The sequence below is a fragment of the Micromys minutus genome, assembly GCF_963924665.1.
Source record: "Micromys minutus genome assembly, chromosome: 3".
Lineage (NCBI taxonomy): Eukaryota > Metazoa > Chordata > Mammalia > Rodentia > Muridae > Micromys > Micromys minutus.
Genome location: NC_137972.1, coordinates 31,473,607 through 31,489,100, shown reverse-complemented (window position 1 = coordinate 31,489,100; position 15,494 = coordinate 31,473,607). Strand labels below are relative to the sequence as shown.

General features: G+C 45.2%; 1 protein-coding gene across 1 annotated transcript in view; it reads left to right on the top strand.

Annotated features, from left to right (window-relative positions):
* ATG7 (autophagy related 7) overlaps positions 1–15,494 on the top strand; it is a 196,949-nt gene that overhangs the window by 70,865 nt on the left and 110,590 nt on the right. Inside the window, exon 17 of the mRNA XM_080915043.1 lies at positions 5,004–5,084. Within this exon, the coding sequence (XP_080771169.1) occupies positions 5,004–5,084 (81 nt within the window). The remainder of the gene's footprint in view (positions 1–5,003; positions 5,085–15,494) is intronic.

Genomic DNA, 15,494 nt, shown 5'->3' with positions numbered 1-15,494 from the left:
CCTTTGTCCTCTGTGCTTTAGAGCCAAAATAAACCAGAGCTGATATTCCTGGCTTTTCTCTTTGGTTCTTGTAAGGCTGCTTGTAAGATTCATTTCTCTGAGTCTTGGTTATCTAATCTGGAAAGTATGGAAGGGAATTGGATGTAGTGACACCCAAATGAGCTGCCATAAGACCAGTGCATGTAGACAACCTGGCATGTGCCTATGGATGCTCTGCCTCCCTACTTGGCTTGACAAGGGTAAGCCTTGGCCATTGCATGGGAACAGGCTAGAGGGATGAAGAACCCTGTCCTAGTCAGAGTTTCTATCCCTGCACAAACATCATGACCAAGAAGCAAGTTGGGGAGGAAAGGGTTTATTCAGCTTACACTTCCACATTGCTGTTCATCACCAGAGGATGTCAAGACTGGAACTCAAGCAGGTCAGGAAGCAGGAGCTGATGCAGAGGCCATGGAGGGATGTTACTTACTTGCTTACTTCCCCTGGCTTGCTCAGCTTGCTTTCTTATAGAACCCAGGTCTACCAGCCCAGGGATGGCACCACCCACAGTGGGCTGGGCCCTCCCCCCTTGATCATTAGCTGAGAATCTGTGGAAAGATTTCTCATATGGGTTAGATGTTTACTTTTTTTTTTTTATTGCAAAATGATTCCCAGTGTACTTGACACAAGCTGGAGTTTTCACAGTGAAAGGAGCCTCAGTTGAGGAAATGCCTCCATGAGAGCCAGCTGTAAGGCATTTTCTCAACTAGTGATCAAGGGTGGAGGGCCCAGCCCATTGTGGGTGGTGCCATCCCTGGGCTGGTAGACCTGGGTTCTATAAGAAAGCAAGCTGAGCAAGCCAGGGAAAACAAGCCAGTAAGTGACATCCCTCTATGGCTTCTGCATCAGCTCCTGCTTCCTGACCTGTTTGAGGTCCAGTCCTAACTTCCTTTGGTGATGAACAGTAAGCTGAATAAACCCTTTTCTCCCCAACTTGCTTCTTGGTCATGATGTTAGTGCAGGAATAGAAACCCTGACTAAGACACCTGGTCTCTCTGAAAAGATATCCCTTAGGACTTCTACGTAACCTGGATCTTGGGTCACTCTGGGAGTTATACAGAGACAGGAATTCACTCTGTAGCCCAGGCTTCCCTTATATTAAGATAAGTGCTGGGATAATTAAGAATAGTGCTGAACTGTTGGCAGCAGTTTTGCTCCATAGGTTTTATGCATTTCCTGTCAGGCTGAGGGACTAGATTTGGCCATACACTTAAGACTTTATTCATGGACTCTCTACAGCCTTGCTTTCTGGGAATACTTCAGAGTGTGTTCATAACTTTGAGTTCTTACACACATGGACAACTTATGGTATACAGTAGAGAAAGTGTTTTCCAGCAGGTACTTCTGCAGCTGGGTATAGGGGCTTACATCTGCAGCATGACTGAATTTGTACATGCAAAAGAAAGATTTTAGGCCCTTCATGCCATGTATGAAGATTAGCCATGGGGCTGGTGAGGTGGCTTGACTCCTGGGGGTGCGCCTGTGACCTGTGTTGCTGCTGGTCTTTCTGCTCACTCTGTGTCTCTGAGTGTTTCCCACCCCCTGCCTGCCACTCTCTTAAGCTCTCCTTTTCAGCTCCCTAACTAGGTCTACTCTCTCCCTTCTCTCTAGCTCTGCTCCCAACCTCTGTTTATATATAAGTTTAGCAGAGACCATTTCTACAGAACAGAAATGATAACAGAAGCTCCATGTGCCTCCACAGAATGGAAACACAGATGTGTAGGCCGCTTTCAACAGCATTTTAGTGGAGATGTGTTGGCTCTGATTGCTTTAAAAAACCTCAGCATGAAAGCAACTTAGGAGTGTGAGGCACACTGAGCGTGCATGCATATCTTTTTATTATATGTATTTATTTGTGTAAATGTGCATACATGTGAGTGTGAGCCATGGCATGCACGTGATGGTCAGAGATAAGTTTGTAGGAGTCAGTTTTCTCCTTCTAACATGTGGATCCCAGGGACCCAACCCCGGTCATCAGGCTTGGCAGCCAGTGCCTTTACTGCTGAGCCATCTCACTGAGCTTGTATTTAAACCTGGAACATCAGGAGGATCTATCTCAACATGTTGTTTGTGGTTTGCAGTTGAAGTCCTTCCAGCAGTTTTGATGGCTTTTCCTGGTTCCTAACTAGCAGACCCCCCCCCCCACTTTCCTCTTGTTCTAGTTTGTGAAGTGGCCACCACATCCCTTAGAGACAGGAAACTGAAAGTCACATTTTCAAAGGTTCCCAAGGAATCGGTTGTGACTTAACACATGTGCTGGGTAGTTTTATGAAAACTTGGCACAAGCTAAAGTCATTGGGAAGAGGGAACCTTAAAAAAATGCCTCATATGATTGGACTATACACAAACTGGAGAGGACGTAACCCATTGTTGGTAGTGCCATCCCTGGGCTGGTGATTGTGGAGTCTATGAGAAAGGTGACTGAGCAAGCTATGAGGATCAAGCCAGTAAGCAGCACCCCTCCATGGCCTCTGCATCCGCCCTGCCTCCAGGCTCCTGCCCTCACTGCTTTGGATGATAGGCAGTAATGTGGAACTGTGAGTGAAATGAGCCCTTTTTTTCCAACTTGTGTTTGGTCATGGTGTTCATCACAGCAATGGTCATCCTAACTAAGACAACGTTTTTGCTCTGGGATTGAAAGGGGCTCTGGAAATGGCCTGTAGGCTTTCTCAAGATTGGGTGTACTGGAGGTGAGACTACACCTCCTATCATGCTGTGGGTTGTAGCACAGCAAATGGAATCTGCTGTGAACAGCGTCAGGCATTCACATTTGGACTTGGGTGCTCACTCATAATGGCTTTGAGTAAAGAGAGTTGATTTTTTTTTTCTTTTCTATTCACCTGACATGATGGGGGCCAGGAGAGACAGAAAGCAAAGCCACAGCATGGCTGTGTGTCCTGTAGCCTTGGGGTGACAGAGACAAGCAGGTCCCAAGAACAAACACTTTATTACATTAAAACTGTTGTAAAGTAATAGGGTGGAGAGGGATGGAAGACACTGATCTCTGGCATCTGCATGCCTGTGCATAGGCATGGACCTTGCAGGGGTGTGCAGGGACAATGTTCAAAAGAGGTGATTGAAGTTAACAGGAGAGGCTGTGCTCAGCAAGTCTGAGACACTGGATCAGATCCCTAGCACTAAAAAATGAAAGCAAAGAAATACTGTGAGGAGACATAAAAGACAAAGCTGTTACCTAAAAAGAGAATGCCAGGGAGCCAGTGCCATCTGGCTATGAGGGTCCATGTGCTGATTGGTTTTGTCAACTTGACACCTATCTAGACTATATGTGAGAAGGAATGACAGTTGAGGAAAAAGTCTCCATGACATTAGTCTTTGGACAAGCCTGTAGTGTATTTTCTTGATTGGTGATTGATGTGGGAGGGCCCAGCCCACTGTGGGTAGTGTCATCCCTTAGGCCATGTGGGTGGTGTCATCCCTTAGACAGGTGGTTTTGGGTTCTATAAGGCTGTACAAACCATGGTGAGCAATCCAGTAAACAGTACTCCTCCATGGCCTCTGCTTCAGTTCCTGCCCTGACTTCATTTGGTAATCGACTGTGATGTGGAACTATAAACTGAAATAAACCTTTCTTCCCCGATGTTCTTTTGGTCATGTTGTTTCTCACAGGAGTAGGAAACTGAGATGCCACCTTTAGTCACGGTGACCATGACAGCAGTATGAACCTGAAACAGGCCCCATTTGGAACTTGGTTTTATTTCCTCCTGCTCATTTGTGCCAGACTGCTTCACCTGAACATTCATTTCATCACTTTAAAATGGAAAGTTCTGGCATCAAATAAATGAACTTTCAGGATTTGTGTTATCTTACTTACTGCAGATGCTGGCTTCTGTGGAAATGATCAAGGCTTTACCATTACAAGTTTTAGAAATTATATCTTCCTGGTACATACAAGATGCTTCAGCTTACCACCATCATTTATACTTGGTGGGCGGAACCCACAAGCTGCTCTGCAAATGGATTTATTGGTTGCAATCAAATGTTGTTGCTCAAGGTGGTGCTGTTTCCCCATCAATGGTGTGATTGCAGGGTTTTTGGTTTTTTTTTTTTTTTTTTTTTTTGTTTTGTTTTGTTTTGTTTTGTTTTTATTTCCACGAGGTCTGCGTTCAGCAGCTAGTCAGTATGCCTACCTTTATGACAGTATTTGCCTTCTGTTATTCCTATGTTGTCTGCCCTTGAGAAGCCACTGCTTCTATAAGAAAGCAGACTGTGCAAGCCATGATGAGCATGGAAATGCACGCTTACCCCAGGCCTCTGTATTTCCATAAGAGAAGCGAGTCAGAGCAACCTAGATGACTGAGTTTTGTTCTGTTTTGTGATGCAGAGGTGGACCCTGGCCAGACAACCTGCCACTGGAATACACCCTAGCTCTCAGACATACATTTCTTAAAACAGTACTTTCTGTTTGTTTTGTTTTTGAGACAAGGTCTCATGTAGCCCAGCTGCCTGCCCTTACACTTGCTATGTAGCCAAGGATGACTTTGGACTCCTGATCCTCTTGCCTTTACCTCCTCAGTTCTGGGATCTGAGATGTGCACCACATGCCTGGTTTTATGCCATGCTGGTAACGGTGTATAGTAGCTATACAGAGCTTAGCTAGTATAGTATAACAAAGTCTGGTGTATACTAGCTAAGGATTCTACCAACTAAGCCACACCCAACCCTGAGACAGTGCTTTAGATCTTTCATCTCACTTTTTATGTTTTTAAGTAAATTTGCTTTTAAGTCTCAAATATTTTTTACAAAATCATATATATCATGGAAATAAAGAGCCAATATAGTTCTCTCCCAAACCTGCTACAGTATGAGGAGGAACTAAATTCACAGAATCACCCATGTCAGGACCCCTAATAACCATTTCCTCTTCCTTCTCACCCACTAGACATGCATCATTAAAGCTGTGTTCATCCCTGGCCCTAATGAGTAATTGTTCTGTTTGCTTTCAGATCCGGGGTTTTCTGTCACGGTTCGATAATGTCCTTCCTGTCAGCCTGGCATTTGATAAATGTACAGCCTGTTCACCCAAAGTAAGTCATTTTTACCTCTGAGCAATTTAACCTTAACCCACTGGGGCCAGTGTGGTGGTGGTGGTGGTGGTGGTGGTGGTGGTGGTGGTGGTGGTGGTGGTGTGTGTGTGTGTGTGTGTGTGTGTGTGTGCGCGCGCGCGCGCGTGTGCGTGCGCGCTCGGGCACAGAAATAAAGAAGGGAGAAGCCTGGTAGGTTTGGTCCTGCTGCTGTTGATCTGCATTCATCCAGAGATGCCAGCTGGGGAAATCTTGGGTTCTAGGGTATAGATAGAGCCTGAGCTGGGTGCTGGGTCAGTACTTGCTTTACAGTTCTTTCAGTTTGATCTTAAAGCTTTCCTGGGGTTCTCAGTTCTTCCTCCTGAGGGTTTCCTTCCTTGCACCTACTAAGCAGAGCAGTTTTAAGCTTTCTCCAGAAGGTGGGGGATTTCAGGCAGTCCCAGTTGTGTTTTAGACATATTCCTAACAAAGAACAGCAAGCAGAGATGAGAGGGCCTGGGTTGGGAGGCAGGAACAAGGCCCCTTCCTTTTTGATCTTTCCAACAGCTCTAAAAATAGAGCAGGGCTGTTGTCCATTGTAATGGGAACCGGCTGATGTATCTCAAAACTACATGGCATCTCAGTTTTTAATAGGCTTTGAGTTATTCTCACATGTGTACTATACGTGACAGCTGATTCCCTTTGGATGTCCCTTTAAGCCAGTGGTTCTTAACCTTCCTAATACTGCAACTCTTTATTATTAGATTAATTAGTATTAGTAATACAGTTCCTCATATTATGGTGACTGCAACCATAAAATTATTTTTGCTACTACTTCATAACATAATTTCGCTACTGCTATGAATTGTGGTGTAAGTATCTGATATGCAACCCCTGTGAAAGAGTCCTCCAACCTCTCCAAAAGGAGTTACAACCCTCTGGTTGAGAACCTCCACTTTATGTCTTCAGACCCCCCCTTTCCAACTCCTGGGGTGCTATGCAGAGTAGCTTTGTGGGGGTCACTCATCCCAAGATGGTATTTCTCAGTTAGAGGTCTGAGGTTTCCCTGCTGTGCACCTCCTGCAGTGGGCAAAGCTGAGGAAATTGAATTTTAAGAAAAGTCTACTCAGTAGCTTCTGTTCTGAGCTGTTTGCCTAACAGTGGAATTTGGGGTCAATAAGCCATAGTGATGAATTTGGTTAAATCTACAAACTCCTGAGTGGAGAGTTGATTGTTTTCCTTTCTGCTCTGAGAGTAAACTGAGCCTGCTTTATTGTCGGGCATCTCAAGTGCCTGGTTGAGATTTAAGCCTTAAAATTTGTGGGTAAATGACCTCTGAGCCAATTCTTCTGGCTGTTTCTCAAGGTATCCTGTATCCTCTTTGGCAGGACCCCAAGGGTGGTGATGTACACATCTGTCTGCAGAGACAAGGTCTCAGGACTGTGTGCTCCTCAGTGGAAATGACTTTCTGTCTGTCTGTCTTCCCATTGTACAGCTGAACTAGTTGGTCTCCAGATAACTTGGCAGGATTATTTTCAAACTGAAATGCTTTGGTGGCCGTGCCAGAAGTGTCTCTGTGGCTTTATGTAGGTCTAGCTCATCAATGAAATGAAGATAACTAGGTTCTCATAGAAATGCGAGCATTTGCTTTCCTGCTCTGTTTCTAATTAAATCAGCCCATAAGATGCTGACTATAAAGAAGCCCAGACATACCTCAGGCTGTCCTTCCTTTTTTTTTTTTTTTTTTTTTTTTAAAGGAAAGAATAGCTTTTTTGTTTTGTTTTTTCCCTCCTTAGAATCATCAGATTAAACACAGGTATGGTGTCTTTGTTACCAGAGTTATTTCCTGTCAGTGGCCATTCAGAGCCTGCATTACACAAACTTGCCAGGCGAGTTAATACAAACTGACGTGGATTTTCACAGCTGCGCTGTTCCCATAGCGATCACTTTTCATGTGGTCTGGATATTGGGTTTCCTTTGTGCAGAGAAGGTTGCACCTCTTTCCAGGAGAAGCCCCTCGCTTACTTTCTTGGCCCCCTTCCCTGTCATCTGCATCATCTGCAGACTGAGCGTTGATCCTTCGAAATGACAATTCCAATTACGCAGAATCCCACTATGAGAGTGTTTGCTTAACACTTACTCAGCAGGATGTTTTTTATACTGAGTCATGTCTGAGTTGCTGCTGTTCAAATCAAAATTCTTTGGAGCTAAAAGTGAATTCTACAGATTTTTTCTTTGATATTTATGAAGTCCTTTAAAAAAAAGTTTTCCTCAGTCTTAAGAATTTCATACATATATACAGTGACACATTAGCATATCTTCCTGTTTCCCCTTGTCACTGTCACCTGCCCTTAAACCATCTCCCAACACAGCCTTTCCCAACTACATGCCCTCACCCTTCATAACCTACTCATTCCTCTTAGCACTTCCCATGTGTGCATGGGTGTAGGGAAGGAACTTGGGAAATCATCTATCAGAAGCTGCACATTCAGGAGGGAAGAATTCTCCCTCCCCCAGCAGCTATCAGCTGCCAATAGCTTCCCAGTAAGAGATGGGGACCCAAGTCATACCTCAGCCATCTGTGCTAGAATTTTGACTGGATATGTCTTACTCGGGACTCCTGCAGGTATCCATAATTTCTCTGCGTTCATGAGTGCAGCGCCATGTCAAGTCCAGACTTTGAATTTCAGGGCTCTCCTCATCATATAGGACTTTGTGCCTCCGGCCCTGCCATCTTCCAGCCATTGTAGAGATGGTGGTGTTTAGAAGCATGTCCCACTGAGGACTGAGCCTATCTCTTGTTCCCATGAGGTGATGGTTTTCTTCCGTGGTTTCCAGTATCTGTCCCCCTCCCCAATCCCTACCCTGAAGAGAGGCTCACTCTACTTCTGCTTGGTTCAGCTTTACATATAGGAAGGGGCTGAGGGAGCAGGACACTCTGGGGTAGTGAGCCTTCTGTTTTGTAAACAGTGATGCTGAGGGTCTAACTCTCATCATATTGCCAGAGTTGAAGAAGGACATGGGCCTCTGCACTCATGTCTGGGAAGGTGGCATCATTGTCCCTCTCAGCATGTCCTAATTTATTTTATCTTAGCCTAGGACAGAGCTGGTTAACTGTTGCATTCACACATGTGTAGGGAGGTGTGGGTACTGAGGGATGCTTTCATTTTAATGTGTTTCGTCATCTGACAGAGCATCTGCTGTCAGAACTTGAAGAGGCCTTTTTTGACACATATACAAGTTACTTTTCAGTTCTAGTGTGTAGTGAACTTCTGTCAGGCCAACAGGTGTGACTTTGAACCAGAAATCTAAAAATGTTGTCCCAGAATGCATTGAGGCAATTTATTAGCAACAGTCTGTCTCTTAATTTCCTTATTTCTTATTTCTAACTAAGATCTCCTTTTTTAGTAACTTTGTATTTTGGTATAATTTTTAAAAGGTTTATATTTTAAATTAAATGCATGGAAGTAGGAGAGTGTGGAGCCTGCAGGGATGAGAAGTATCAGGTCCCTGGAACTTCTGTTTCAGGCAGTTATGAGCAGCCTGATATATGTGCTGGGAACTGAACTCGGGTCCTCTGCAAGAGCAGGCTGTGCCCTTAACCACTGAGCATCTCTCTAGTTCTGATATACTTTTCAAACTTAATGAAATTGGGCAGGAGAGATGGCTCAGCAGTTAAGAGTGTTGCTATTGCAGAGGCTCTGGGTTCAGTTTCATATTTTGGTGGTTTGTTTGTAAGTCCAGTTCCATTGTAACTGCAGTAAAGGTCCAGTCTGATCTGGAAGCGAGCCCTGCCTCCTCAGCTCTGCCCCTTCTGATTCCTTTGCTGAGTTTTTCAGAGTCAACAGGGAACTGTTCTTTTTCAACTAAATATCTCCCTGTGAATTTACTAAGAACAAAGACCCGCTCTCACCATCACAGCACACAGGAAACAGGCATTCAGTGTTAAAAGCCACTGTACCTGACCCAGAGGCTGTATTTCAGACACTGTCTCTATCCTGGAATGTTCTTAGTGGACTTTCCCTCTTTCCCCTTCTCAGGAATGAGGACTCACTTCAGGATCAGATCAGATAATGATGTTCCTTCTGACCTCCCTCAGCCTGGGAGAGGTCTCTAAACTCTCCTTTTCCCTGCCCATGCCCTCTGAGGTATTGCCTGTTATGTTTATAAAATCCCCCTTAGTTTGGATCTGTCTAATGTGCACCCTCATGCCTGGAGGCATGTGAAATGTTTGTCACCTCTGATGGTGCTCATTTCTTTTTTCTGAAACCTGGTTCCCCTCATTCTGACTAGATACTTGCCCGCTCTCATCTAGAATACACAGAAGTTTCAAAACTGCTAGTCCCTGCTACGTCAGAAAATGGTACTGATCAGAGTACTTAGTCATTAAAGCACTTGCCATGCAAATGTGATGACCTAAATTGGGATGTCCAGTATCTCTACAAAAGCCAGGTTTGGATGACATGCATCTGTGACCCAAGTGCTGAGGGTGTAGGGCAGGTACAGCTTCAGAGTCAATACCATAAAAGTAAGGTGGAATGTGATAGGGGAGGACAACCTCTAGCCACCACATGGGTACGAACATTTATGTGCAGGTATCCACGGCCTACAGACACACACACACACACACACACACACACACAGAGAGAGAGAGAGAGAGAGAGAGAGAGAGAGAGAGAGAGAGAGAGAGAGAGAGAGAGAGAGAGTTCTCTTTTCTTGGTGGCTTCCTAAAGAAGAATACTCTCACCCTAAAATAATTCTGTGACATTGACTAGACAGGCTGCAGTGAACAAGGTAAGAGGAGAGTCACTGATATCTGATGACATTAGCTGGTCACCTGCTCATCACTCTAGAACTTTCCTAGTGTCTTCCATAGGAGAGTGGAGGATGTTTACTGGGAATGCTATTTTTCTTTAAAGAGTCCAGTTATCTTCCAAGGTTTCCATAGTGGCTTTGTTTCTGAGGAACCTGCAGAGTGAGGTATGGGGCTGTTTCTGAGGGGACAGAATTCCTGAGCATGCTCACCTGATTGGCAGTGTGCAAGACTAAGCTTGTTCTTGCTGCATGGTTCTATCATCCACAGCATCTGTGACATCACAGAAATACCTCTTGGGAGGAAGCAGGCCTCAAGCCTGGTTTGCCTACCATCTGGAGCCCTTTCCCTGCACAGATGTACCAAGTTGTACCAAGATAGGCCCAGAAACCTGATCTTGAGGTTTTAATTAGTTATAAGCAAGGCTAATAATATTCTCATTCTGGTCATGACCAATGTAAGGCTTCTGCTGATGTTGTGAGACAGCTTGTGAGTTGTTGGGATCAGTGTCCTGGGAAGTGAGGAGGAGGAGGATTAGTGTAACAGCCACCAGCTGGTATCCTCAGATGGCAAAGGATTTTCTTGCCTTTCTCGCCACAGCCTGTTGATATAACAGAACTGGAACTTTAATTGTTTTTTACTACCTATTTTTAATAACTGTTCTTAAATGCTTTAACCCCCATTTTAACCCACCACTCACCAGAGGTAGTGGGAAAGAAAGAATATGGGGGATGTGGACCTGTTTAGAACGGGTCTTTGGGGCAACTCCTGTCTGTGTTGTCTGGAAACTGGCAGCTCAGTTCACAGGTCAGCAGTAGCAGCTCAATCCACTCTCAATACACAAGCAGGCCAGTTCGGTAGAGTCAGGTTAGCAACACCATTGACACTACCTAGCAGAGACAGCCAGGCCTCAGCCTAAATACAAGTCAGCCAGAGGGACCACTGGAAACATCAGGAGAAGTTCTTGGCTGTGCCTCTCTCAGTAAAATGAAGATCAGCAAAGACTAGAGACCCACAAGTATTACACAGCTAGCTTTATAAGCAATCCTAGCTAAGCCCTGGTCACTGTCCTTCGAGTCCTATTTATACCCTCCAAACATCATGTGTCCTCCACATGCCTCGCCTCAACACTTGCATCTGTCTCAGCTGACATCACCCTGCTAATCAGCTCAAGTCTGCAAAAGCAGCAAGAAACTGCAGCACACCACCAGAAGTTTTTGGTGTGGTTCTTCCTATGGGGTCCCAACAAGTGCAACTCAACTACACAATGTAAGGCGAACCAATACAAGCCTGTCATTATTGAAGGATCCTTGATCAGGTGTCCTTTCACACGTTTGCTTTAGTAGAAGATCCTTTCACCTGCATCTGCTTCAGCTAAACATTCCTTCACTTGTTTGCCCCAGCAAAACACCATCCAACTGACTTTCACATTTCATACAGCCCCACCTTTCTTTTATTGTACAATTAATTACCTGTGATGGAAAAAGCATAAGGGGCTGGGGTAGCTCAGTTGGAAAATCAGTTGCTATACAAGGGTGAGGACCTGAGTTCAAATCCCTAGAACCCACATAAATCAGCATGGTCAATGCACATCTGTAATCTCATCATCTCTAGGACAATGAAAGGCAGAGCAAGAATTTCTGAAAGCTCACAGGAAACCTGGCATACACAGCAACAGACAACATGAGACCCTGGGTCAAGCAAGGTAGAAGGTGAGGCTGACACAAAGATCTCATGCCATGTGTGATCATGTACACTCACACATATATACACACAGAAAGGCTTTTAGAAGAAGCATGAAATACCAGAAGTAAACCTCTTTATTGAAATGTTCTTTTAGAAGGAGTTCTGATCAGAGCAACCCATCACCTGAGAGTTATGTATACATATATAACCTTAGAAGACAAAGGGACCAAACTTAGACTTGGAGAGAAGGGTCAGCACCTCAGTGCCCAGCAGCAGACATTCATCATTGGGTTGTTGTGAATGTGTGGTGTGTGCTAAAGATACACAATAGTGTGCAGAGCACAAGCCATTGCTCCCATTTACCTCTGAGAGGATCCTTCAAAGGCATGAACGGAAATGGCTTGGTGCTACCAGGAGGTCGTGGAGCCTTTGAGGGGCAGTCAGGTCACTGAGGATGTACCTTGAAGGGGATCCTGGACCCTTCCTCTTTCTCCCCCCCCCCCTTTTTCTTGGCAGTATGATATGGGTCTTTTTACCATGGATTCCCACCGTGGTGTAACCACCTGATCTTGCCCCCAGAAACAATGGGCCAACTGACCATGAATCGAGTCTTCTAAAACATGAGACACACACACACACACAAATCTTTTTTTAAAAAACTGATTGCTCAAGTATTTTTATACAGTAGCTGAAAGCTGACTATCACAGTGATCAAAAGAAACATTGTGCTATGCTTTTAATCCCAACATTCTGAAGATAGAAGCAGGAGCTGGGCACTCTTTGACATCAGCTAAGATATTAGCCTCAAGAAAAATGACTTGCTGGAGCTGGAGAGGTGCTCAGCATTTAAAAGGACTCAGTATTCTTCCAAAGGACCTGAGTTTGGTTCCAAGCACCCAACCACCAGAAACCCCAGCTCCAGGGGATCCAGCACTCTCTTCTGACCTCTATGGGCACCTGTACTATTGTGCGCGCGTGCGCACGCGCGCGCACACACACACACATACACACACACACACACACACATACACACACACATACCACACACACAGTTAAAAATAAATCTAAGTAAAAGAGAAAAGCATGAGCTGTGCAGACAGTCTGTCCAACAGCAGTGCCACCACCATGGGTCCCGCTCTGTGTTGGGGTGCATGCCCCTGTCTGTACAACACAATTCTTCTTTATAAATGGGGCTACCCTGAGGAGGGTTGGTGGACATTCACTTCTGAGCTGAGTTTAACCCATGGGGGAGAGAGTGGGAGCTTGTATAACAGCCGGCTCCGACACTGCACACAAGCAGCTGTGGTGTACCCCGAAGGAGGGTGGCCATTTGTCTCCATGAGCAGCACTTCCCAAGACGGAATGTAAGATTCTGCTTTGAATCTTGCAATTCCACATAAAACTCTCTCACCTCCGCCCAGAGCTAGGGACTTTCCCAGCCTATGGCATTTAGCAGCCACAGTGGGGGATTCCCAGGGTCCTGTTCACTCCCTCGCCTGCTGAGTGACCCCAGGTCCGGTGCTTCTGCCTTCCTTTGGCCAGTGAGTCAGTTCAGTGAGACAAGTGCTGACTCTCTCTCTCTCTCTCTCTCTCTCTCTCTCTCTCTCTCTCTCTCTCTCTCTCTCTCTCTCTCTAAGTCATTCGCTTCTGCACTTTGGATTGAGGTTCTTTCAATCTTTGTTTAATTGACAATTTTGTGTCCCATACTAGGGGTGGAAGACAGAGCCTCTGGCATGCTTCACGCCCTAGCCCAGCCATCCATTTTAATTGCAGAAAATAGAGTTAAAGACAAGAGTCATCCGCCTTTGTGTTGTGCTCTTGACATAGTGATGTGTAACTAGTCTTCAGTTCTTACTGTCAGTTTGAAATGAGCTTCAGGTTTGAGGATCAGAGCACTGTGACAAGCATCCTGCCTGCTACTCAGCCCTTTACAAATTTATCGGAAGAGCTCCCAGGGCTTATACCAGGAGTGTCTGCATACAGCTTCTTAGTGGCAAATATTACTCAAAATGGAGCTGCAGCCAGGGTTTTCTTCCCCTTTCCAAAAGGGACATAAATCTCTAGTTGGGAAAACGATGAGTAACCCCCACCCTGGTCCTCTTTTCCTATCTCACTTACCCATCAAGGCCTCACACTTTCTGTTTGAACGGGTGATGGGATCCATATGTGTGGTTGTGTGGTGTAAACTGTATCCCACTTCTTGTCCTTAGCAACTTGTGTTTCTCCCATCTCCAGAGCTGCTGAGCTCCCAAAAGGAACTGGGATGTCCCAAGCCAGGGAGCAGTGCTCAGCTATAAGCCTTAACCTCACAGCTCTTGGCTCTTCCTCCTCTTTGGAAAATCTCGGATGTTTTCTCCCTTTGCTTCAATTTCCTCATCCATAGAGCAGGGAAAATATTTTCTGTTTCCCAGGGAAATTGCAATGGCTGACGCATATCCAGTTTCTCAGGCCAGGCACCAGGGCCTTTGCCCACTCCTGGGACTGGTGTTGACACCAGAAACAGGAAGAAAACAAAGACCACTGTGGTGGCCTGAAGTATCCCTGAGTGTGTGATGTCTCCTCAAGCTGCTGTTTCCCCACAGACAAGATACAAGATATAAAATATACAGATACAAGAAGGACAGAGTCCAGGACCTGGAAGTCAAGGTTCAAGGCTGTCCTGGTTTTTAAAAACTGCAGAAAGCTTGCCCACATGTCTCCTGACAATCATCTTTGAAAAACCTCCTCTGAAACAAAGGTTATCCTGCTTCCCTGGCGCATGTGGTCACTCTAGTGTACTTTTCCCTTCAGGCGACCTCTTATGCAGAGAGAGAATATAGAGCCACGATCTTTTCCATGGTTTTACTGATTGTCAGGCTACTCGTCTTCAGGACATGGAAATGTTAGGCTTTTATAGTTTAGAAATTAGCAATTCATTTTTTAGCCTCCATCCCACATACATCCCCTAATTAAGTCTTTTGGGACTGTGTTCAGGTTGAACAAAGGTGTTGATGTACTCCTATGGAAAATGTACAGCCACTGTAGCTTTGTAGAGTGCTTCAGTGGCTTCCCGCCATTGTGATGACAGGACACCTGGCCCCCTGAGGCTTGCTATGGTAGTACCATGCCCAGGTTCTCCTGGAAAGTGACTGGGAGGCAATCCCTGTACCCATCCCAGTCCTACCATGACAGTTACGGCTTTGGAAAGGTACCAGATCTCTCTGGGGACTCATTTTCTTTAGTCACAGGAAACTATGAAGGACTGACTAATCTGCCACGGAGTGTGTCTTGTGCCCAGCTGCAGCCAACTGAGGGACAGGAGAAGACAGTAACCCTGCTCAGAGTTCTGTGGGTCAGTTCCTCTCGTCGAGGGCACAGAGCCCGGGCATCTCTTTTCATGTTCCTCATCTCCTTTGATATTTATGTGATATAGTAATCAGAGGAAGAACAGAAGAAAAGGCCAAGTAGGAGCTGCAGTCTCACTACTGAACTGAGAGACAGATCTGCTTGAACTGGGAGCCTTTAAGTACATATATGTTTATACCTAAATAGGCTATATATGTATGAATGTATATAAAGATTTAGTGATTTTTATGTGTCTGTTCCTGTGTGAGTTTATAAGCACAGCATATACACAGGAGCCCTTGGAGGTCAGAAAAGGGTATCAGATCTTTTAGAACTGAAATTATAAGCAGTTGTAAGCCTCTGTGTGGGTGCAATGAATCCACTTTTTTTGCAAGAACAGCAGGTGCTCTTAACTGCCGAACCTTCCCTCTAGCCCCTTATTTATTATGTTTATGTGTATAAGTGTGCACCTACATGAGTTATATATACTTTGTGTATGCAGGAGCCAGCAGAGGCCAGAAGGGAGCATTAGATCCCCTGGAGCTGAAGTTAGAGGTGGTTATGAGGCACCTTGTAGGTGTTGGGAACAGAACACAAGCCTCTGAAAGAGC